The following is a 22,803-nucleotide window of genomic DNA, read 5'->3' on the forward strand; positions in this document are numbered from 1 at the left end:
CGCAGACTAGCCGCGCGAGATCGCTTAGACAGCGTTTGCAGCCGCCGGTCTGCAACCTCGAGTCGAGCCTCGTGGATAACCTCGTGGATGGCACTGGGTTTGGGTGCGACAGGAAGTTACGATGAGCTGATAGACGTGTACAGCGGCTCTTTCAGTCGTATGCGCTGCAGGTACGCTTACCACGAGCATGGCGATGATCATCCTTTGCCGACCAGACCAGTGGACCCGGCGTACCCTCATATTCGGGCAACAGTGCGTGTTGCTTTTGATGATGTTTTTGCTGATATGTCGACAATGGCGGAGTTTACTTACACTGTGGGCTGAAGCTTGTGCATGCTGCAGCAAGTGTGCGATGGGAAACGACTGCATTGAGCGCAGCTGAGGGTGATGTCGACATGAACGACGATGATCGCCAGTAACGGCGGCAGCCGAAGCAGCTTTCTGGCCCCTAAGAATATGTCGATACATCGCCCGTGCCGCTAGTGGCGGCGAATATTCACTCGTTCCTCTCGACGGATAGTGCGTGCGGCGAGCAGTGCTGGAAGAGTAGCGATATGGTTGGGGAATCGAAGCAGCACGCCAGCATCAGCAGTGGTGTTGAGTACTATTTGAAAATAGAGGAAGACGATGGGGGACAACTCGTGTTTGTTGGCGGTCGTTGTCGACTCGGCCTGGCGCGTTAAGCTACACGAGCTGATTGATCATGACCATACCACTGACGACCATTGGGCAGCGGACAGTGCTGGTATATCGAGGCGTCGGATGCGCAACTGGAAACATGAACCCCGGTCTGGAGGGGGCAACCACGAGTTGCTGCAGAGGATCAAGGTACCGAGAACCATGAGTACCTGCCGTGCATACATTAGATGATGTGCGACTCGGCAGGCTGCTCGTCCACAAAGTACGACCACATGTGTGAGAACGCGTGCGTTTGCTCTCGAGGCTGTAGACGAATAGGTGCTCACGGCGAAACAAGGGCGTAAAATAGTTGCGCGTATTAGTTGGGGGATGCGTGAGATCTGGTTGTGGCAACGTGAATGCAATCCGTAGAAAGCACGTGCACCTCGCCATGGATTTTTCATCAATCCACGGTTATGGCATGTATGCACGCGAAGCCATCGCAGCGAACGAGTTCGTGTACGAGTATACTGGCGCTATGCTGTCGCAGGACGAGGTCGAGGGTCGTGGTTTGATTTATGACAAATCGAAAACGAGCTACTTGTTCGACCTGAACGAAGATGCGGTGCTGGATGCTCTGCGTAACGGCAACAAAAGCAAGTTCATCAACCACGACGGCGACATTCCAAATTGCACAGCGAAGGTGGTGAGTGTATGCGGTGTACACCACATCACTATTTGGACACTCCACGATATAGCAGTGGACGTGGAGCTCGTCTTCGACTACGGGTACAAGCGAAGTGTCGGTCCTGATTGGAGCCAACGCCAAGCGGCGTCGAAGAACACAAACTAAGGTACGAATGTACAGACAACGACAGTGAAATCCGTACCCCCATAAAAATCCGCACCCCCTGAAGTGGGACTCACAAAGGCAAGTATAAAAACAAAAATAAGGCAGCCAATTTAAAGCATTTTAATCCAATCAATGGGCTAGATAATTAATGGACAGCACGTCGATCTGTTCCCCCACTCATGCATCTCGCCATTGCCAAGCGAGCCACCATGGTTCCTAAAACGTCTTACACAATCAATAAAAAGCGTGAAGTTTTAGAAAGCGTCAGTCGTATTGGCTGCAAGTCCACGGCTCGCAAGTTTGACCTTCCGTTGACAACACTGCACGATTGGAGGAGGCAAGAGAAGGATACAACCAACTTCGAAGGGCCGCAGACAAGCAAGACACTAAAAGGACAGGGAGCAAAGAGCATCATACCTTTCGCACACGACATGGTGACCTACATGAAGGATCTACGTCGCGAAGAAGAGGTAACGCAAAATAGTATGGTTTAAGTATTTTGCTAATAGTACTAACATATTATTCGTAAAATATTTGTGCACAGGAAAGATGATAGAGTATATAAAACAAGAGCACCACGCTTGGTTAGAAGCGTATCTAGCATCAAAGTCAAGTGACGAAAGACGTGTAAATGCATTAATGCGCTTGTGTCAGCGGTTTGGACAGCGGTAAACAGCAATTATTTTCAAATATTTAACTACTTATTCTGACAAATTTGGTTTATTAACTTTTGTGTAGACACGGGTTTTCAACGCAAAAGCCACATCATACCAAGCAAAATGAATCTGTATTGCAGCAGGCGCATTTAGAATTTGAGATCAAGTTTTGGGATGAACCTAGCCACTTTCCAAGGAATGCTATTTACAACGTCGACGAAATGGCCATTTATTTCGACACCCCACTCCACAAAATTTGGGTCCTCAATGGGAGAAGTGGATCTGCAAAAGTGAATCACATGCAGAAGAATTCTGGAAGACTGACAGCTGTCCTCACAATTTGGGCTGGCGGTACGTCTTTTGCTTTATTATTTTCACTTTATGGCATACAGAAACTCAGTCATTTTATACGATATAGGAAAAAAAAACTGCCAATACTTTTCATTCTGCGAGGGATGCCTGGCGGATCTGTGGAGACAAATGAGTCTGCCAACATATCCAGAAGGACACGTTTACACGGTCCAAGAAAATGGCTGGATGGACGCAACTGTTTGGAAGTTTTATATTGAAAGTTTGTTTAAATTTGAAATAGAATCTCCTTCTGTCCTCCTTCTCGACAACTTCGATTTCCATGTGTCGGAAGGAGGACATAATGCGGTAGCGGAGGCTACCTCAACCCTTGTGTGCCCTGTTCCGCCAAACAGGACATCCGTCTGTCAGCCTCTTGATTGATGTTGGGGTTATGGGTCCGTTCAAGAAGAAGCTGACAGCCAGGTGGCTGTCTGAAAACATTAATGGTGCGCGCACCGCGCAGCAAAAGAGACTTGCTGCGGTCAAGCGCACCATTTCAGCATGGAAATACATTAGTGAGCACTCTGTTGTTCGTAGCTTTGAAAAAGTTATTCCGATATATCATGTTGTCCAAGTATAGAATAAAAATATTTTCTTTTTTATCAATCATAAATCGCAAATCACTTAGGGGTACGGATTTCTCTGTCCACTTGTCCCGTCTACTTTGTATGACGGATATAATTCAGTGGGGGTACGGATTTCACCGTTGTTGTCTGTATTCGTATCCTGGGAGATATTTCAGACGTGACCGCTCTTAGGAAGTGCATCAATATGGTACGTGGTTACATGGCTACATGGTATATATAGGCACACATAGCTGCTGCCTGCAGTGCCGGCAATATTTATACGAACGACACTTTTTTTCTCGGTTTTTGTTCACTAAAATGCGCTAAACGGACTGTAAATTGACCAATCGATGCAGCACGTGAATACCGACCGATAGGTGGTCTCCATTTCGAAATCCGCGCCGAACTGACCAAGCTACAGAAAATAACGCCTTACGGGGGTATACGAACGAAGGCGTATATTGCGTTTTTTTAGAGTCTAGCTGCGTACCCTCAAATTCTAAATGCGCCTGCTGCAATACAGATTCATTTTGCTTGGTATGATGTGGCTTTTGCGTTGAAAACCCGTGTCTACACAAAAGTTAATAAACCAAATTTGTCAGAATAAGTAGTTAAATATTTGAAAATAATTGCTGTTTACCGCTGTCCAAACCGCTGACACAAGCGCATTAATGCATTTACACGTCTTTCGTCACTTGACTTTGATGCTAGATACGCTTCTAACCAAGCGTGGTGCTCTTGTTTTATATACTCTATCATCTTTCCTGTGCACAAATATTTTACGAATAATATGTTAGTACTATTAGCAAAATACTTAAACCATACTATTTTGCGTTACCTCTTCTTCGCGACGTAGATCCTTCATGTAGGTCACCATGTCGTGTGCGAAAGGTATGATGCTCTTTGCTCCCTGTCCTTTTAGTGTCTTGCTTGTCTGCGGCCCTTCGAAGTTGGTTGTATCCTTCTCTTGCCTCCTCCAATCGTGCAGTGTTGTCAACGGAAGGTCAAACTTGCGAGCCGTGGACTTGCAGCCAATACGACTGACGCTTTCTAAAACTTCACGCTTTTTATTGATTGTGTAAGACGTTTTAGGAACCATGGTGGCTCGCTTGGCAATGGCGAGATGCATGAGTGGGGGAACAGATCGACGTGCTGTCCATTAATTATCTAGCCCATTGATTGGATTAAAATGCTTTAAATTGGCTGCCTTATTTTTGTTTTTATACTTGCCTTTGTGAGTCCCACTTCAGGGGGTGCGGATTTTTATGGGGGTACGGATTTCACTGTCGTTGTCTGTACATTCGTACCTTAGTTTGTGTTCTTCGACGCCGCTTGGCGTTGGCTCCAATCAGGACCGACACTTCGCTTGTACCCGTAGTCGAAGACGAGCTCCACGTCCACTGCTATATCGTGGAGTGTCCAAATAGTGATGTGGTGTACACCGCATACACTCACCACCTTCGCTGTGCAATTTGGAATGTCGCCGTCGTGGTTGATGAACTTGCTTTTGTTGCCGTTACGCAGAGCATCCAGCACCGCATCTTCGTTCAGGTCGAACAAGTAGCTCGTTTTCGATTTGTCATAAATCAAATCACGACCCTCGACCTCGTCCTGCGACAGCATAGCGCCAGTATACTCGTACACGAACTCGTTCGCTGCGATGGCTTCGCGTGCATACATGCCATAACCGTGGATTGATGAAAAACCCATGGCGAGGTGCACGTGCTTTCTACGGATTGCATTCACGTTGCCACAACTAGATCTCACGCATCTGGTATCTTTGACAAAGTTGTCAACCACGGCGGTAGCCACGACACCAGCCCCGCATGACGAATACACACCTGGATCTCATTCGCCTATCGCCGGGAAGCACGGGCATTTGATAGTTCGGCATCCTCGAGGCGGACACATACAGCCTTCAAACTGTATCTTTTCTCGGAATACGCTAATGATACCGAAATGCCGATATGACTTTCTGTATATCCGTATGATAATCTGATTACGGGGGGGGGCAACTCGCTCGAAAAGCCCGTGGTTAAGATCAATGTGCGCAGCACACGGGCTTGAACCCAGGAACAAGCATGGTCACATTTCGCTTGGTTCCGCCACCGCTCCGGCTTGTGTGTAGATATTTTGCCGTACACCTACGATTTTCATGCGAGATAACACCGTTCTCAAAGGAAGCAACCATTCCACCATTTTTCAGTAAAACCGCAATTAATTGCTTACGCTCTTGTCTCGCGGTTCGCGTACGCGCTTAATTCAGGAGCAAGCGCACAGCTGGTCGCTATTCCTGTGCAGCCCTCATGAATGTACCGCAGGTACCCTTGGCACTCGGTACATCGATCGTGCAGTCGCTGATCGCGAGTTCTCTGCGGCAACTCGTTTATTGCTCCCGTGCTTCCAGTTGCACACCCTAAGCCTCGACCTACAACACCGTCCGCTGCATCATGCTCGTTAGTGGTATGATCTTGATCTGTCAGCTCGTGCACCTCAACGTCAGTCGCCAGCAAACACAAGTTGCCACCTATCGTCTCGAGGTTTTGGCTTGGGGAGGATGTCTACGAATTGCGGGTTCTAGTCCTGGTTGAATCACTTCACATAAACAGCGAGAGCGTTTCGCTGATCGGCATCTTCATAGCAGCCAAAAGTGATTCCTAGCTCCCCTTCATTCCAGAGAATGCTGTACAATGACCCGAACGGTGGGTTTCTGCTGTTGAAGACTCCATCATCCAGCCCAGACGAGCAGTCCGACAGGAATGTCCGCTGGAAGCCCGGTGAGCCGTCTCGTTTGCGGAAGCGTAGCACTGCAGGTTTTGTAGCGACCTGTAGGAGGGTCCGTAGTTGCGTCGTACTCAGACCGGAAGTGAACCAGTTGTTGACACACACAAGGAGATGTCCGACGGCGTCACTCGGCAGATCAAGAGCAGACTCCTTGAGAATTTTCTGGACGATGGGATACTGGCCTCGAGTGTGGTGTGGTATCTCGAGCTTCAAGCCCAGTCGGGCTGTGGTCCATAGCACCTCGTACTCGTGTTGTTCGCGGATGAAGGATAATCGCAGAGAGTGGCGGTGCTGCACTGCCTGTCTAGCTAACGATCGATGGCCATTCGCTTTCAGCTTGGCCTCACTGCTGGAACAGATGCTTCGAGACAAAGACAGAGGTGAAGACTGGGAGCTGTGGTCAGAGTTGTTGTCTTCCTCTTCACTTGTGTCGTCAGACAGGGGCGGCCGAAAGATAAGTTTCACGGGTTTCGGCAGCTGTACGAGGTCCCGACACAGGAATTTAAAAGCTCGGCCTTCGGTTCGTACGCCGTTTATTGAGTACAGCTCGAATCCGTGTTGGAGGCTCTCCATGTTGGTCGATGAGCTTTTGCCAGTCAATCGATTCACAACTGGTGCGCCTGAGATTGCATCTTCCAGTAGTGTCAAGCCCAGGGGGTCTGTCCTCCACTCGATATGAACGTCGCTGCATGTGAAGCTTGGCGACGCGGCGCTATGACTGTCTGCCGGCTCAAGTTGTAAATGCGGCGGATCCGACTGACTGCCTGCAGGAACCAGTGAGCGCAAGAATTCTCTGCATCGAAGGCCTGCAGTGGCTCGAGCCTTCATGCCGGCCTCCGTCAGATTGGGAATAGCGCTGCGCAGGGAAAATCGGTGCTCTTTAGTTTGATCACTTGCGTCCTGGATACCAAGCCACCTCTCGCGATCGCCATCGTTCACAACACGCTCGAATATTAGCCGCACTGGCCGTGGACACTTCGCTAGGTAGTCCATTGTTGGGTCGAGTCCAGCGGCAACAGCGTCCATACCGTTTACAGCTACAAGTACATCGCCAAGATGGAAACCCGACGCAGAGGAGACGGAGCCACTACTGAAGCCACCCAAGCTATGACGACTACTGCTGATCCGAGTTACAACGGGGATATCGTGACTACCATCTCGTGTAAGTGAGAGGCCCAAGTTCTGTCGGCCATGAAGAATGTCAAAGCGGATACGTTTTCCGCTTGTCGCCGAGCAAAAGCGAATTATCGATGGGCTCTTTGACATTTGCACCAGCACTATCGCTGCCTCGGCATCCATGGTGTGCACACGTCTGTTTCCAACGGTCTCCAATATGTCTCCAGGGCGAACTCCTGCCTCCCACACCTTCAACGCTGTGACGCGCTTCACCACCAGCTCCGCATCTTCGTCCGAAGGTGCAGTTGCGCCTGCATCATTCCCCGCAGTCGTCAAGGTGAACCCGGGGTCACCGCCAGTCCAGACGTAAAACCGAAGGCACGCAAAGTCCTCGTGGCTGGAGCTCCAAGACCCAGGACTGTGTGCCGACAAATGGGTCATACGTGCCGTGGCAGCAGAACGCGAGTGTTGCTGGCCACCCTCGCGTCTGAAGAATAGAGCCTTTCGTAGACTGTCTAACGGCATCAGCGCAGTGGACTGCGGCGATCAGCGAGTTCTTGCCGGTACGAGGAGAATTCGAGAGTGTCTGCGCCAAATGCAGCGTTAGGTCAGGCGTGTCCTAATCCATCGAGTGAAGCAGACATTGAAAGGGTCGCGTTCTTCTTGGTTGTCCACCCGTGCTCGTCGCTAGCCATCCGAAGCCACGACACCATCATGTGTTGATAGACAGCTCCAAAACGCTGCTAAAAAGGCTGACGCAAACAGGAGTGATGAATATCTTTGTTGAAGTTGACCATCACTCTCCGCTCCGAATCCTAATTAACCGATATGAATTGATTGATACCAGTTATGTGTTCCTATTTTTGGCGGCACTTTGCATTCAAACCGCTGTCAGCAGCTCTCAAGATGAAGCGCTTGGCGTCGCAACCGATCACCGCCTTCTTCCAGCGCAAACAGTCTCGCCGCCGCAGCATCGAGTCCGTCGACAGCGATGCCAGCGCCAGTCCCAACACCCATCCAGCCGACCAAGTCGAAGAGATCCAAGACGAAGAAGGCCCCAATGAGCCTCCGACTACGAAGCGCAACGCCCACGCGCGTCGAGAAGCTCGCGAGGACGTGACGGGGATTCTGCAGCGCCGCGAGCTCGTGGGTTGCGCGTCCACGCGGTTATTCGTGGGTTCGCAGGGCCCAAGACGCCGCCGCAAGCAGCAACTGGTGCGCTGGGCGCTCACGCACTCCCAGCGGCTGCCGGTGGAGCTGCAGCTCGCTCCTCATTGGGAACGTCAGGCGGGGGCCATGAACAATGAGCGCTTCTATGCCAGCTGCCTCGAGTTCGACGCGCAGGGAGTGCTGCTGGCGGCAGGGGCGTCCAATGGGATCGTCGCTTTGTATGACTTCGACGACGTCTTCCATCGCAGTCTCAACCTCGGACAAGTGAGAGAGTGGAGGGGTGGAGGCCGTTTTCTATGAGTGGGAGATTGACTTGTGGAACTTGCTGTGGATAGCGCTTGCTTAACCAACAGGTACGCAAGGACGAAGAGGAACCGAGTGCAGCTGATACCGATGTGACTGAAGTGCAGCAGGAGGTTAAGTTGCCAGATGAGATACTGCACCCGGTACGTCTCAGCATCTTGGGCAATTGACGGCCTGGGAACTTATGGTGTGCGTGGGTACAGATCCACACCATCTTTACTCCGTTTGAAGTCAAGTGCATTCGCTGGAACCCTTCAAATGAGGTACCTGAGCGTATTAATCAAGTTTCGTAGAGTTCATTTAAATTGTGCTGACTGTACGTTTTTGTTAGGATGAGATTGCGTGCTCGTTCTCGAACAGGAACGAGATTCATTTGTTCAATCTCCGCAAGTTTCCGAGCAAGCCACACAAAGTCTTGAAGAGCTCCAACCACCCCTCAAGTGGGTACAATGACTTGTTGTACCTACCGACAACGGAATCGACGCTTCCCAGCATACGGCCGCCAGGCATGATGAAACAGAAATCACGTGCAAGGACAACCAATGTCATCGCTGGCGATACGGATGGAGCTATTCGCATGTGGGACGTTCGGTCCCCCATGCGGCCAATTTGGAGCTTTCTCACAGGTTCGCAGCCCATCAACTCAATCGTGCTGTCTCCAAACAAGCAGTGTGTTATCTGTGGCAATGAGGCTGGAATGCTTATGGTTTGTCTACACGAACACCTTGTAGCGGCCGAGAGTTCTCTGACTGTTGCTACTTCTTTACTCCTTGGCATGCAGACATACGATATTCAGCATAAGATCGTCCCCGCGTTTGGCTCTAAGCCTGTGCCGCAGCGAAGGGCATCACTTAACATTATGGAGGCGATCAAACGTAAGAACTTTTCGCTCATGGATTTTATTACATGCAGATGGAAGCCAGACTGACAAATGCTGAGCTGGTATTTTCTCTTTGAATGTGGATCGACCAGCATACATATCACCTGCGTGTATCGAGTCTGTTCTCCTCTCAAGCCGCTCCGGATCACCTGGCATTATATCAATTCACTTAGTGCCGCATTCTGAGACTCAAGTCTTGTGCCAGTTGCGCAACGACTGGGTAGTTGTCATTGATTATCTTGTCGGTTCTGTCGTGAAGCTTCATACGTCCATCCGAGGTACGTCCTCCAGAAAGCGATCATGGTGATCCCTGAATGTCAGCTCACACATTCGTACACACGAATGTTGATGGCCTGCTTGTCATTGAACAGGGTTACCCAAGCAGAAGTCCAAGTCGGACGCGTCGCCATCTGTGCTCTCAGCGGCCGCAGAGATGGACTCCCAGCGGGATTTCTTGCCGCGATCGTTGCGTAACTCGTGGCTTTCTTGTCATCGTTGCACGGGGACTTTCCTGTTCGACGAGTCAATCATGTGCACCGGGATCCATGATGCAACGAACCTGAACGTGATCGATATGCACCAGCTCCAGCATTGGCATGCTGCTGCCACCTCAACAAAAGACGATGCGGACAAAGTTGAGACGGCGAGATCCAGTAATTCATATGCTAGACTACCTGCAGTTGAACGGCTCGATCGATTTCGAATCCCTATGAACAGCATCGTTACCGCTGTAGCTGCTCACCCCAGCGAACAGGCAGTGATTTGCGGTGGAGAAAATATGAGAATGCAGATAATGGGCATTTGGGGCCCGCGAACTGGATCAACATAGAAGGAAAAATACTACGCAGTACAAGATGAGCAACAGTGCATCGGTTACCTCTGAAGACCGCACAGCAAGGCAGCTCAAGACCGCACAGCACCTGGCCGCCGGAAATTCGACGGGCTCGCATTGATTTCGACCAGCATGAGAACTGCGTTTGCCACGGGAGCGGTGGTGATCATTCTCTGCCAGCCATGCGCGTGGATCCAGCGTACCCTCATGTCCAGTCATCACCGCGTGTTGTTTCTGGTGATGATTTTGGTGAAGGAGCTGTCGGCTCACCAGCAACGACGGCAGAGGAAGTAGCTCGCTCATTCCTCAGAATGTGTCGATTGCACGCAGTCGTGGCTGCCATTGCCAATGACTCATTGGACTGCATCCAGTGCGGACAAGCAGCGCTGGCCCAAATAGAGAAACGCGAGAGAGAGTATGATATGCTTTCAAATATCCTGTCAAACGCGCTCTAATACAGTGTGTTACAGTGCATGTAGTGGCGAAGATCACGATCACTTTTGATAAAGCCATGGCTAAATCCATCTGCATCTTGGATGAGCTGCTCACTATCGTTGGCATTCAGTTTGGGTAATAAAGCTGTCCGCAGTGTTCTAATTCGAGATGTTCTACTGATACCGAAAGCTGGTGTGCATTTTGGCATCTCGCGCTAATACTTGTTTGTATGGCACAATAAAGGGTTTCGAGGGCAAGCAGGCAGGCAGGGTGGGGCGGGGGGGCAAATCCATTTTTTTATTTATCGAGGGTGTTTTTTTTAAGGGTATCAGAGCCAGAGCCTTCTAATTGGCTGACTGGTCACCTTTTGAAAAGCTGGTGTGTTGCTTTGGACGACGCGTCCAGGCTGGAGACTTTGAGAGATGTTGGGTCTTCACGCTGTAATCTCGGGTAATCACGTTCCTTGCATACATATGCTTCTGGTGAGTAGAAGCCTAGTACTTAAGTAGTTTGGCAGAACAGAGCTCAAATGCCCAAAATTGTCGGGTATCCGGCGGATGTCGACGTGCTGGAGCCGCATACATGGATCGTGCATGCTGGACAGACGATCGGTCAGGAAGTATGACTCTAGATCCTAACGCAAGCACTCCATGCATGGCTTCGCGGAGACACTGGGCTAACAAGTGCCCAAGCGTATTCGCTGCACTGCGCAAATGTGATCCGGGCGTGAATTTATCATGCTTCATCATGCGGGGCTAGCGAGGTGACTGTAGCTGTGGCCGTGGTTGGCAACTTCGTGTCTGACGGCAGGTACTCGAAGCCCAGTTGTGACAGGATGAATGTGCTCTGTAGGAAGCTCATCCGCCTCGGCATTCGTTGATCCATGACTATGGAATGCATGCAGGCAAAGTTATCGCAGCGAGCGAGTTTGTGTACGAGTATACTGACGGTACAGGATGAGGCTGGGTTTCGTGGTTTGGTTAATAACAAGAAGGGGACATACCTTTTGTTTTACCTAAACGAAGGAAGACAACGTACCGTACTTATAGAAAGCCTATTACCATAAACAGCAGACGCCCCGAACGGACTGGAAGATACCCGACACCACAACTTAGTTGGTGTCCTTTGTCGTCGCTCGATGCTGACTCCAGTTAGGACCAACACTTCACTTGTCGTAGTCGAAAATCAGCTTCTCGCCTACCGCAATATCCCGGAGTGTCCAAATACTGACGTAGTGCGCACCACATGCAATCGGAGTGTCGCCATCGTGATCAATGAACTTTATTTGGTTTCTGGTGCTAACAAAAGAACGGCGTTTGCAACGCCGCATCCATTGCAATTGTTCAGCGTGCAAGTCGGCGAGAATGGATCCGTTGTGAGTTCTTCGTGCCAAACTTCGATGCCACTCGCTCCACATACGCCGTATGGGTCATGCTGAGAATCACTCCAGGTATATAGTTGATCTCCATACCCAAGAGGTGCTTCACCGCCCTAAATCCTTCAGCGCGGACTTGGCGCCTAGTTCTTGCAACATCACCGCGATGTCATCAGGCTTGACATGCGATGTCAATGTCATCCACATACGCAGTCAAATAAATCATGCCGCTCACACCTTCGCGATAGTAGACCCCAGCGTCAAACACGCACTGCTGGACCTCCAGCTACACAAACAACACGTGCAGAGTATCATCCCAGATCCTTGATGTCTGCTTGAGACCGTAAAGCCCCTTTAACAGCCGGCAGACTCGATCGGCTCCATCTTGGGCTGTTCCATGTAGATATCTACGTCAGTGAGCCCCCCCCGTTCAGGAAAATCGTAATGAAATCCAAATGCTGACAATCGAGCCATAGCATGAGTGCAATGATCAGCGCCAGTCGTACTGAGTCAATGCGCACTACTGAAGAGTACGTAGCCAAATAGTCGCTGCCGAAGTTTTTGAAGAAAATCGCGTATAGCAAGACGAGCTTTGAGCCGCTCTATCTCACTTTTCTCGTTCCGCTCGATCACGAGTTCCCACAACGACGTCAAAATACTGACTCGTTTTCGCTCCGTCGACTTCGGTCGAGGCACCAGTTCCTACGCCATGGTCTTGATCAGACTGTTGTATTCCACGTCCATTGCATACTTCCAGTCTGCAGCGTTCTCCGACGTCAGCACCTCCCCGCACGGTTGTAAGATTCAGCAGCTCGTTTACTACTTCACTGAACTAGAGTCGTTGCCAGCACCCAAGTGCTTGGGTTGTATCTCGAACTCGGTCATCGATATCTTTTCGAGCGCAGCGTTGGTTGGGGGGGGGGGGCTCGCAAGTGTTTGTTGCTGTTGTGAGGACCCAGTCGGCCATGAACTCGGCAAACTTGTCGTATTTGGTGCAAAATATCCACAGTCAGTAGCAGCATCTCCGTCTACACCGCGTATATTGGAAACTCCGAAGCTCCCACTGAAGTCAAAGGCACCACTGGAACTGCTGCCATTGCTCGATTCACCACGACGCATTTTGTCACCTAGTTGTGGCTCCTCGGGTGGCATCTCCACGTCCTCCGATTCGCCATGACTTTCCACGTCCGCATCTCCACGTCGTACATAGCCGTGACCACAAACGCCATCAAAAGATAGCTGAACGAAATGAACGTTCACCGGTAGCTCCACCTATGTACCGCTGCAGCGCATGGCACGTAAATCATGCACATACTTGTTATCCACCGTAATGTCCTCACGGAAGGGCGCGTCACACTGTTCAATTAGGTCTCCAGTGCGCAAATCAAGTAGTCAATATCCCAACAAAATCTCCGCGTATCTGAGGAACAGTACCGGCACTGCTTCCCGGTCCAGCTTATTCGACCGCTTCACAGTCGGAACATGCGCAAAGCTAAACATCCACAGACACGTAAGTTGCGCACGTCCGGTTTTGAGCCAGTGAGCTTCTCGCAATGAGTCATTCCTTTGAGTGCCTTAGTGGGGCTCACATTGTCCACCTCTACCATGTGCAAGACGATCTCCCCCACAGTGCTGACGGAAGACCAACAGCCTGACGAATTACTCGAACCTTGTTGAGAAAATCCCATTGAGCTTCTCCACGAGACAATTCTTCCAGGAGTATATGTGTTGGCCTTCAGCAACTGGACCCTATGCTCAACCAAGAATCCCATAAACTTCTGGTTAACGAAAGATCCTTTCCCTGATCGCACAAAAATCGCTTTATCACGTGCTCTCCTCTCTCCAGTCGCAGGATCGGGTTCATGGCGTTCTGTGCCGCCTCCCCGCAATAAAGCATCACTTGTACCACGAGGTGTCGTCCTGCACCAATTGAAAGTAGTGATTGCCACCTGCCGTTTCCAGCCAAACGTCTATGCCCTTGTTCCAAGCGTACACGAGTCCAGACGAGTGTCTACGGGCGAAGAGAAGGCAGGAAACGATGTGCGTCAATGGTGGAGGATTCAAACGCGATCACGGTCACAATAGCGTCGTCACGTTATGTATATGGTAGCACTTGAGCAGAGGTTGGTAGCTGAAGACTCAAACAAGATGCCTTCGTAGTTTAGAGTTTCGAGGGCAGGAAGTGTGTGCGTGTGTGAGGGAGGGGGGGGGGGGCAAATCCATGTTTTTTCATTGATGTTTTTGTTTTGTTACGGTATCAGAGCAATAGCCCTCTAATTAGCTGGCCGGTCACCTTTTGAAATGCCGCTGTTTTGTTTTGGGCGACGCTTCCACGCTGGAGATTTTGAGAAAATTTGGATCATCTAGGAACGAATTGGCTGAGTGAAGCACCGATTGGGCCAGATCCTCGAAGGCAGTGACGCATTAGTGCAGACAATTGCCATGACGCAACATTGGACCGGAGAAAACACTGCAGCCGTTAGTCGAATACAAGATGCGGTTTCGCAGACTGTTGCATCTATTACAGAACGGCAAACTTGATTTGTGTGATGTGTTGCGCTTGAACTGCTTGCTTAAAGGCAAATACAAAAGTGAGATTGACTCGTTAGGCTAAACTGAACTCGACTGCTTCCTACGCCGCCAAGGCGGCTTACCTGCAAAGCCTCCCATCGCTCTTGGGAGCTTGCTTGTCTACGCTGCCTGCATTGCAGCAAGTGAAGTGGTTGCAGAGCGACTACACCCTTGCACTCAATGATGCAGCAGCACGCGTTGTAGCTTGCAGTGCTTCATCCACGCGCACTTGATAGCTGGGTCGTCCATAGCACTCGTGCACGCAAACCTTGATGCCGGAGTCGTCAATGCAGCGGAGTCCTGGCAAATCCCCACACAGCCCCCCCAAGGGCTCCGTCGCCTACGGGTCTCAAATGCACATATACAAGTGGCGCTGCTCGTTGTTGTAGCCATTGTCGCAGTACCAAATCGGCTACCATGAGCACGATAGCTCATGCTGAGCGATCGCCTTGTAGGCAGCCGACAGAGCGGGATCCTCAGCAGCAAGTATGTTCTGCGCCACCGTTGCCGGTACTTGGGCGTTCATGGATCGCAGTGACTCCCAGGAATCCTCTTCGTCTTGGAGGCCGACCCAAGATACAAACAGCTGCCAGTCACCATGTTCGTTGCGATGCTGTTTGATAGCTTCCACTCCAAGAAGCATACCCTGGTTGCCGATGTGAGCGAGCATCTCCTCGTTCACGTTGAGCATGCTGTCGCTGTAAAACTTCAAACGCGAGCCATGGACATCGAATGTCTGGTCTGTCACCAAGTGTCAGATGACAAACGAGTGCGGGCGGGTTTCCACTACCTCAAAGGGTCCGACCCATTTGGCGAGCAGCTTGTCCACTGTTAGCCTCTGGTCGATCCTCGACCAGAGCACGAAATCACCAACTGCGAAGTTGCACGGCGATCCCTTCGATTGTTGCATGTTCTGAAGTCGGCGTTTTTCACGGAGGTCAACAACCTCCCGGTGCATTGCCGCGAGATCGGAACGAAGACGTTCCATACGATCACCAGGTAGCGCGATGTCCTCCGTAAGCACCACCTGTTTGCCATTTATCTCAATGATGACAGGCTCGAAAGGGGATGGTCGTCGTAGACCAGTAAACGTCTCCACAGGCGACCGATTGCCACTGGTGTGTGGTTCAGATTACCTTGCACCAACGGGAGCAGGTACACCCACTCATGGGTGTCCAGCTTGAGCTCCATCAAGAGAACCCTCATCACCTGTAGAATGTCACGGTTGACTCGTTCAACCGTGCCATTAATCCAGGGCGAGTAGGCCACCACAATCTCTTGTCGTAGTTGCAGCTTCTTGTACACTTGCTGTACGACAGCGTTTTTAAAGTGGCTTCCTTGGTCCGAGATCAGGACCGAAAGAGCTCTGAATCTCTTCCACCAGTCCACTAGAGCTGTTGCTGCCGCGATGCTCGAGGCAGTATCACACGCTATCAACTCGCAGTAGTGCGAGAGTCCATCCTTCAACACCAGAACGTACTTGCTAGCACCTGCGCTTTCACCCATGAACAGGAAATCCCAGTGCAATAGTTCGTTCGGCTCCGTAGCGTCGTAAGTTGGGCCCCACGGCCGAGTGATGATGTTGTCGCCTTTCACATGTTTGCAAAGCAAGCAACGGCTGAGGAAACGGCGACACAGTGCGGACAGCCCACTGATAGAAAATACCGACTCAATTGTCGATACCATGGGCTCCAAACCACGGTGGCCTTGCAAGCCGCAATGGCTTATCACTAAAATTCGTTGCAGTAATTCCGTTGCTGCGGCGGGAACCCAAAGGCGATCATTCACCAGCACGAGGCCATTGTCATCGCGTCCCACCTCCAACGGTGCGCTGCTTGCATGTTCTTCTTGTGCAGCACGAATAGACCCCAACGACGAAAACTCGAAGTCGTCAGATATCATGTGCAGCCGCTGTACTTGATCTACAGGTTCGGCGTGGTTCGGGTCCACTAGCACCTCCGAGTGCTCTGGGAGCTCATGTCCACGATGAACTTCATCCACACGGTGAGTGTGATCCTGGTCCACTCGCACCTCTGGTTCCACAACAGATTCAGACTCCTCCGCGTCATCAGCTTCTGCGAGCTCGCGAGCGCGGCTTCGTGTTATGAACTTGCATTGCATACCGACCCCCGCTTCCTCAACCGGAAGCCCCCACCGAGAAAGCAAATCTGCCCACAGATTATCGGTGTTCAACCTGAAACGCAAGACCAGTGAGAGAAAGCGTCCAGCGCTGTAGCTTGCCGCGAACATGGCGTTTCACTTCCTTGTCTGGAGCGAAAACGAACACGAGGTTCTTATGATCGCAATAGAGACGGAATCCACCTCGACGAACAAGCAGGTATCCCAGGTTACGCGCAGCGAAAATGATCGGGAATGCCTCCTTCTCAATGATACTCCAGCGCTGCTCTGTGTCGCTAAAGACACCGTTCTTACACAGCAGAAGCTCATGCTGCTGCTCCACAACAGGCAATACATCATTCCACTCACGGACCTGTGAGACCAGTAGCCCCCAACCACGTTCAGACGCATCGCTGAAAACACACAGGCTGTCAGAGTCGACAGGGAAATATAACATCGGCGTAGTCGCGACCAGGTTGCGCGCGGTCGTGAAAGCTGCTTTGTCGCCATCATTCCACGAAAGCGTAAAACCTGCGGCCAACCGCATGGTGCGGCCAACTTGTTGCAGCGCAGCTTCCAGCAAAATGTGGAGCGGCTGCATGACTCGACTGTAGTCCATGAAGGAGTCGCGCAGCCAACCGGCTGCACAAAGAAACTACTGCAAGTCCGCTGCCGTAACCGGGAGCGGCAAGGACTGCAGTCCACTCACTCGTGCTGGATCGTGCGCGATACCTTCGCCACTTAAAATCTTGCCACACCATTTCGTTGCTGTTTGAAACAAACAGCTTTTCAACACGCTGAGCTTCAGGCGGGCACCTTGCACACACTCGAAGAACTGGCGGAGCGCAGCAATAAACTCAACGGGTGAACGGGCATACACCAACAAGTCGTCGATCCATACAAGTAGATTCTTGTACAGCATCTTCCTAAACACCACTTGCATCTGGTTTTGGAAATGAAGGGCCGAGTCGGTTGCGCCTTGAGGCAGTCGTGTAGGCGTGTAGACTGCATCATCTGTGACGAAGCTCATCACCTCTTGACTGTCCGGGTGCAGTGGAAGCTGCGTGAATCCATTCGTCATGTCAAAATTGTCAAACCCGTACACGCCTTGCACATTACCGGTCCTCGGAGGCTTGCTCTTCGTCTCAGTAGTCTTTGAAGGTCCACTGCTACGAGCACCACCAGTTCCTGTTGGGCGCGACCACTTCTTACCGCCGTTGCTTTGCGACTTGTCACTTCCGGTAGTCGCCTTGTCCCGTTTGTCAGAGTTCAACTTGCCTTTTTGATCTCTCGTCAAAACGTGGTACTTGTGCTTAGCCAAGGCCTTTTCCTTAATCACCCTGAACAGCACAAAATCATTGCGCTTTGCCTCTTGGTCCACGAACTTCGTGTGGCGTCGCACTTCATCCCGAAGGATTGCAGGCTCCAAGTTGTCGACGAGGAAGTTACAACGCAGTTTCATTCGCTCGTTGTACGCGGGCTTTAACGGGTCACCCACACCAAGGATGTCGCCAAGGCCATTCTTCTCGACCAAATCGGAGAAGTCGCGGAAGTACTTCAGTACCCGCGCGTCGATATCATCTTCGTGCATATCGACGTTCAAATGCTTCTTGAAGAGCGCGTCCAAGTCCGGGACCTGGGCGTTCTTCACGCTCTGCACGCGTTGGTTGATCAGAGCCCTCAACTCGCTGTCCATAACGTCATCGACAGGCTTCTGCAGCTCGTACAGGCACAATGCTTCGAGAAGCTTCGGTTCGAAGGCCAACTTGATCGGTCGCATCGCCACCTCAGGGCGCTCGCCGCTTTCGACGCAGCGTTGACGGATGCATTCTTCGTACTGCTCCCGTTGCTTCTTCCACGTGACTAGTGCATCTTGGCCCCACCCCTCCAACTTTGGAGCGTGGAGGAACTCGAAGACAAGTTGATGGGCCGGCGTCATAATGACGTCGCCGTCGTTCTCGTACTGGGTCGAGTTCGGCATGCTTGAGCGGTCCACAAGGACTAAAGTTAACTTTGTGATGTGTTGCGCTTGAACTGCTTGCTTAAAGGCAAATACAAAAGTGAGATGGACTCGTTAGGCTAAACTGAACTCGACTGCTTCCTACGCCGCCAAGGCGGCTTACCTGCAAAGCCTCCCATCGCTCTTGGGAGCTTGCTTGTCTACGCTGCCTGCATTGCAGCAAGTGAAGTGGTTGCAGAGCGACTACACCCTTGCACTCAATGCTGCAGAAGCACGCGTTGTAGCTTGCAGTGCTTCATCCACGCGCACTTGATAGCTGGGTCGTCCATAGCACTCGTGCACGCAAACCTTGATGCCGGAGTCGTCAATGCAGCGGAGTCCTGGCAAATCCCCACAATTTGGAACTATTGGTCAAGTCGAGGAACTGGCCCAACAGACCGCTGCCGCTTGTACCAGTATGCAGCAGCAACCACCGGACGCGCCATCGCAAAGGCCAAACCGAGGACAACAAGAAGATGTTGAGATGGCCACTTCAACCCTTCTATAGTTGCGGAGGATGGAAACGAAGCCACCAACGTTTGAAGGTAACATCAATGGAGTGGAATTCAACAGTTTTCTCCTACGGTTTGAGACCTATTTCACCTACAAGGGGTACAACCTCATTGCAGATGATGCAGTCGTTGGTCGCGAGCTCGGTCAGTGTATTCGCAAGAATGTTACCACTTGGTTACATGATCAATCCGATGACCGTAAATACATAGAGCGCTACGAAGGTATCCATGGAGAAGAACTTCAAAGGGACGAAGTTCCAGCAGAAATTATTGAGGAATGAACTGGTGAATTTCAAACAAAGTGGCTCCTACCGGGGCTATGTGGCGAAATTCCAAGAAAACCTCCGCTTGGTTCTACTTGACCCTGTTTTTGCGATGGAGCTTTGCCTGAAAGGGTTGATCAGCAACAACTTGCGGAAGCAGATACTGCGGAAGAAACCAGATACTCTCGAGGACGTGGTTGCAGAAGGTTTCAGCGAAGTTGAACTGGAACGTCTTGAAGAGAGCAAACCAGGACCGGTCATGGTGAAGGAGATGTCTGATGGACAGTCGAAACGCAAGTTCGCAACTAAGAAATTCTTATGTGACCACCAGTAGCAGCAACTCTGGCGGGAGGAGGAAGTGTCACCACTGCAATAAAGGTTTCCACCATCCTGATTCCTGCTGGACAAAGTATCTTGAAAAACGTCCACAAGGACAATTGGCTTCCGGTCAGCCTAACAGCTCAGAGGAAACGGACTACAAGGCAAAATATTTTGTTTTATTCGTCAAGTTGATCGTTGACGATGCTGGCGACACCGCAGCTCCTTTAAACGCGTAAGTCTGGTTAATGACGAGCGATTGACCAGATCATGTCCCGAGACCATTGAGCGGGCCAAACATACGATAATGGAAGAGCGGATCTGAATTCAAGTGGACAGTGACTCATCAGAGCCGTTCATAAGGGTGCAATGGTGAAAGTTGGGGTGCAGAGTGCAAGTGAATTTATCGATAGTGGAGCATCAATTGATGTGGTAAGCCCACCATTTCTCCAAAATCACACTGTTGAGGACCTTATTCATGAACATGATGTGTCGCTCAGTTTGACAATGGCGGATGATACGACGGAAGCCTTGCAAAAGCGGACGATTAAGTTGACAATTGGGATCGATGGCATGGATACATACACGGAAGAGTTTCACGTGTTGCCTGTGCCGGCTAACCGAGAACTCTTGCTTGGAATGCCGTGGGTGAAGAAGGTAAATCCTCATATTGATTGGATCACCGAAGCCACTCGACTTAGCCAAAAGCGGCTCTAGCAGAGACTTCAAACTGTCATTACACAGCGGGTTTTTCAGCGACAAGGAAAAGCGTCGACTCCACAGGGTAGGGTAGACGCCTCGTCGAGCAACCGATTATGTGGAACCAGGTTGGATGATGAACACGTACTCGATTGATTTGTAGTTTTTTGAGCATGTGTCGAAATTGTTTCGTTGAAATTAACCGTGTTCCCCTGTCTCAATCGTACGCGGTTATTCCGCCAGAAGTTACCACCGGAGCTGCCACCTGGGGGGCATGGACCGCATGAGATGGAAGTTAAGAGCAATTAACCGATTTCCCGCCAGCAGTGGAGACAGTCACCGGGCCAGGAAGCCGAAATTACTCGTTGGGTGCGTGAGATGGATTCAGTGGGATATATTCGGCCGTCGACTTTCCCACACGGAGCACCAACATTTTGTGTTCGTAAACCAGATGGATGGAGAATTGTGCATAGCTTCAGAGCGATGAACCTCAACCCTGTACGCTGCACAATGCTGATGCGACGACAGGATGATATTTTTGGAGAAAATGCAAGGATCTTACTACTACTCGTGGCTTGACATACTGAGCAGATACTATCGGTTCCGAATGAGAGAAGCTGATATTCCGTATACAGCGTTCCAGGGCCTCAGTGGTCTCTATGAGTACTTAGTTGTGGCCATGGGATTACCAAAAGCGCCAGCTACTTTCATTGATGGAATTCACAGAATTTTGAGCGACCTGACCGGCATTGTCAAAGTTACTTCGACGACATCTATGGTTTTACTCGTAGCACCAAGCTACGGGACCATCTCAATGTACTGGATCGCGTCTTTGTTAGGTTAAATGAGAAAAACGTTTTCGTGAAGCTCAGCAGGTGTGGATTTTGTGAAGCATTTACACCTTAGGTCTGGGGGATATCGTTGGACGAAATGGCGTTCAGATTAAGGTCCGAGTGATACAAGAGTGGCATAGGACAGCAACAAAGCAAACTATGCAGGCATGCTTGGGCACCGTGACCTACGTGCAGCGGTTCTGCAAGAACGTCGCAGACGATGCGGGGCCGTTGTTTGAGATGTTGAAGACACGGGTCTCGAAATTAACGTGGACGTCTACACTCGGCCATCATTTTGAGCGGCTGAAAGAGAAATTTGGCGAAATACCGGTGGTAATCTTGCCCGATTTCGACAAAGACTTTTTCTTACGGACTTCGCGATGGGGGCAGTAATTTTCTAGAAAGAGGTATGTGATGGAATTGAGATTGAACGACCGACCGCTTTTGGAGGACGGCAGTACAAAGCTCCGGAGTTGAATTATTCGATAAGAGAGAAACAGCTTCTGGCAAGTTCGGACTTCGCTAGTGGCGCGTATACTTGCTGGACAGGCCTTTTATTGTTGAAATGGATCACATGAGCTAGGGGACTGTGTTTAAGCAAAAGTCAATTTCACGGGGTATAGCCCGATGGTACCACGAGCTGCCGGAATACCAGTTCAAGATTCGTTACATGAAAGAAATGACGAACGACGTTGCTGACGGCATTCCTCGCCGCCAACCACCTTCGGAACCTGTCACCTTGGCTGCGATCGCAACTCGGCAACAAGTGCGGCAACGTCTTGATGGCTCGCTACCAGCAACTATAACAGAGGCTGTAGCTCGATCCAACGAAGATGCAACGACCAAAGTCTTGTTGACTTTGCTAGACCCACTGATTGTAGAAATGAATATGGATGCATCGGAAGCTGCGGCACCTCGGCATTTAGAGATATATTTGCAAAACGGTGGGCGGATATACTATCAGGCCCGACATCTCCACGGCTAGTGTTGCCTCGTGCTCGCGAATTACTGGAGCACGTATTAGAAGAATTTCACGACAGCCCGATTTACGGACATCCTAGCATCGATCGTACGTGTAGATTAGTGGAAGAGCACTACATATGAGTAGAGCATTATGTGAAGGGATGTGAGATTTGTGCTCGAACCAAGGATCGCACCGAGAAACAGCCTGGAGTATTGAATAGCCACGACATCCCACAGCAATGGTGAAGTCGCATTGTTATAGACTTCATTATCCTCCTACCTACAACACCGCGTGGTCATGATAGTGTGATGGTGGCGATTGATCATTTGCCGAATAGGGTAAACGATGTTGCGCATATGGTTTTACAAGGTGGTTTTTCGACTGAATTGCTTACAAAACGTGGTGGTGTCGGTCCGCGACGCAAAATTTACGTCGACTTTCTAGAAAAAGCTGTGTGTGTTATTTGAAGTTGTCCAAAAGATGACGACCGCATCCCAACCGCAAGGTGATGGTGTGAGCGAACGCCTAAACCAAACGCTAGAGAAACTATTTGCGCGCGTTTTTGAACGCTGACGACTGGGACCTAT

General features: G+C 50.6%; 3 protein-coding genes across 3 annotated transcripts; 2 read left to right on the top strand and 1 right to left on the bottom strand.

Moving 5' to 3' along the window:
- Positions 1-1,099: 1,099 nt before the first annotated feature.
- KRP23_3783 (Histone-lysine N-methyltransferase EZH1) lies at positions 1,100-1,471 on the top strand (the record flags this gene model as incomplete). The annotated part of the gene is made up of 1 exon (XM_067888681.1): positions 1,100-1,471. One exon carries the CDS (start codon positions 1,100-1,102, stop codon positions 1,469-1,471), a length of 372 nt encoding a protein of 123 aa, XP_067747900.1.
- Positions 1,472-4,352: 2,881 nt separating this feature from the next.
- Positions 4,353-7,469, bottom strand: KRP23_3784 (Histone-lysine N-methyltransferase EZH1; the record flags this gene model as incomplete). The annotated part of the gene is made up of 2 exons (XM_067888682.1): positions 4,353-4,773; positions 5,734-7,469. 2 exons carry the CDS (start codon positions 7,467-7,469, stop codon positions 4,353-4,355), a joined length of 2,157 nt encoding a protein of 718 aa, XP_067747901.1.
- Positions 7,470-7,850: 381 nt separating this feature from the next.
- KRP23_3785 (uncharacterized protein) lies at positions 7,851-10,126 on the top strand (the record flags this gene model as incomplete). The annotated part of the gene is made up of 7 exons (XM_067888683.1): positions 7,851-8,378; positions 8,450-8,560; positions 8,621-8,680; positions 8,749-9,123; positions 9,199-9,292; positions 9,390-9,575; positions 9,669-10,126. The coding sequence occupies 7 exons, from the start codon at positions 7,851-7,853 to the stop codon at positions 10,124-10,126; spliced, it is 1,812 nt and encodes a 603-aa protein (XP_067747902.1).
- Between the last annotated feature and the right edge of the window lie 12,677 nt (positions 10,127-22,803).

The sequence above is a fragment of the Phytophthora ramorum genome (assembly GCF_020800215.1).
Source record: "Phytophthora ramorum isolate Pr-102 chromosome Unknown Phyram_PR-102_s0003, whole genome shotgun sequence".
NCBI classification, from domain to species: domain Eukaryota; phylum Oomycota; class Peronosporomycetes; order Peronosporales; family Peronosporaceae; genus Phytophthora; species Phytophthora ramorum.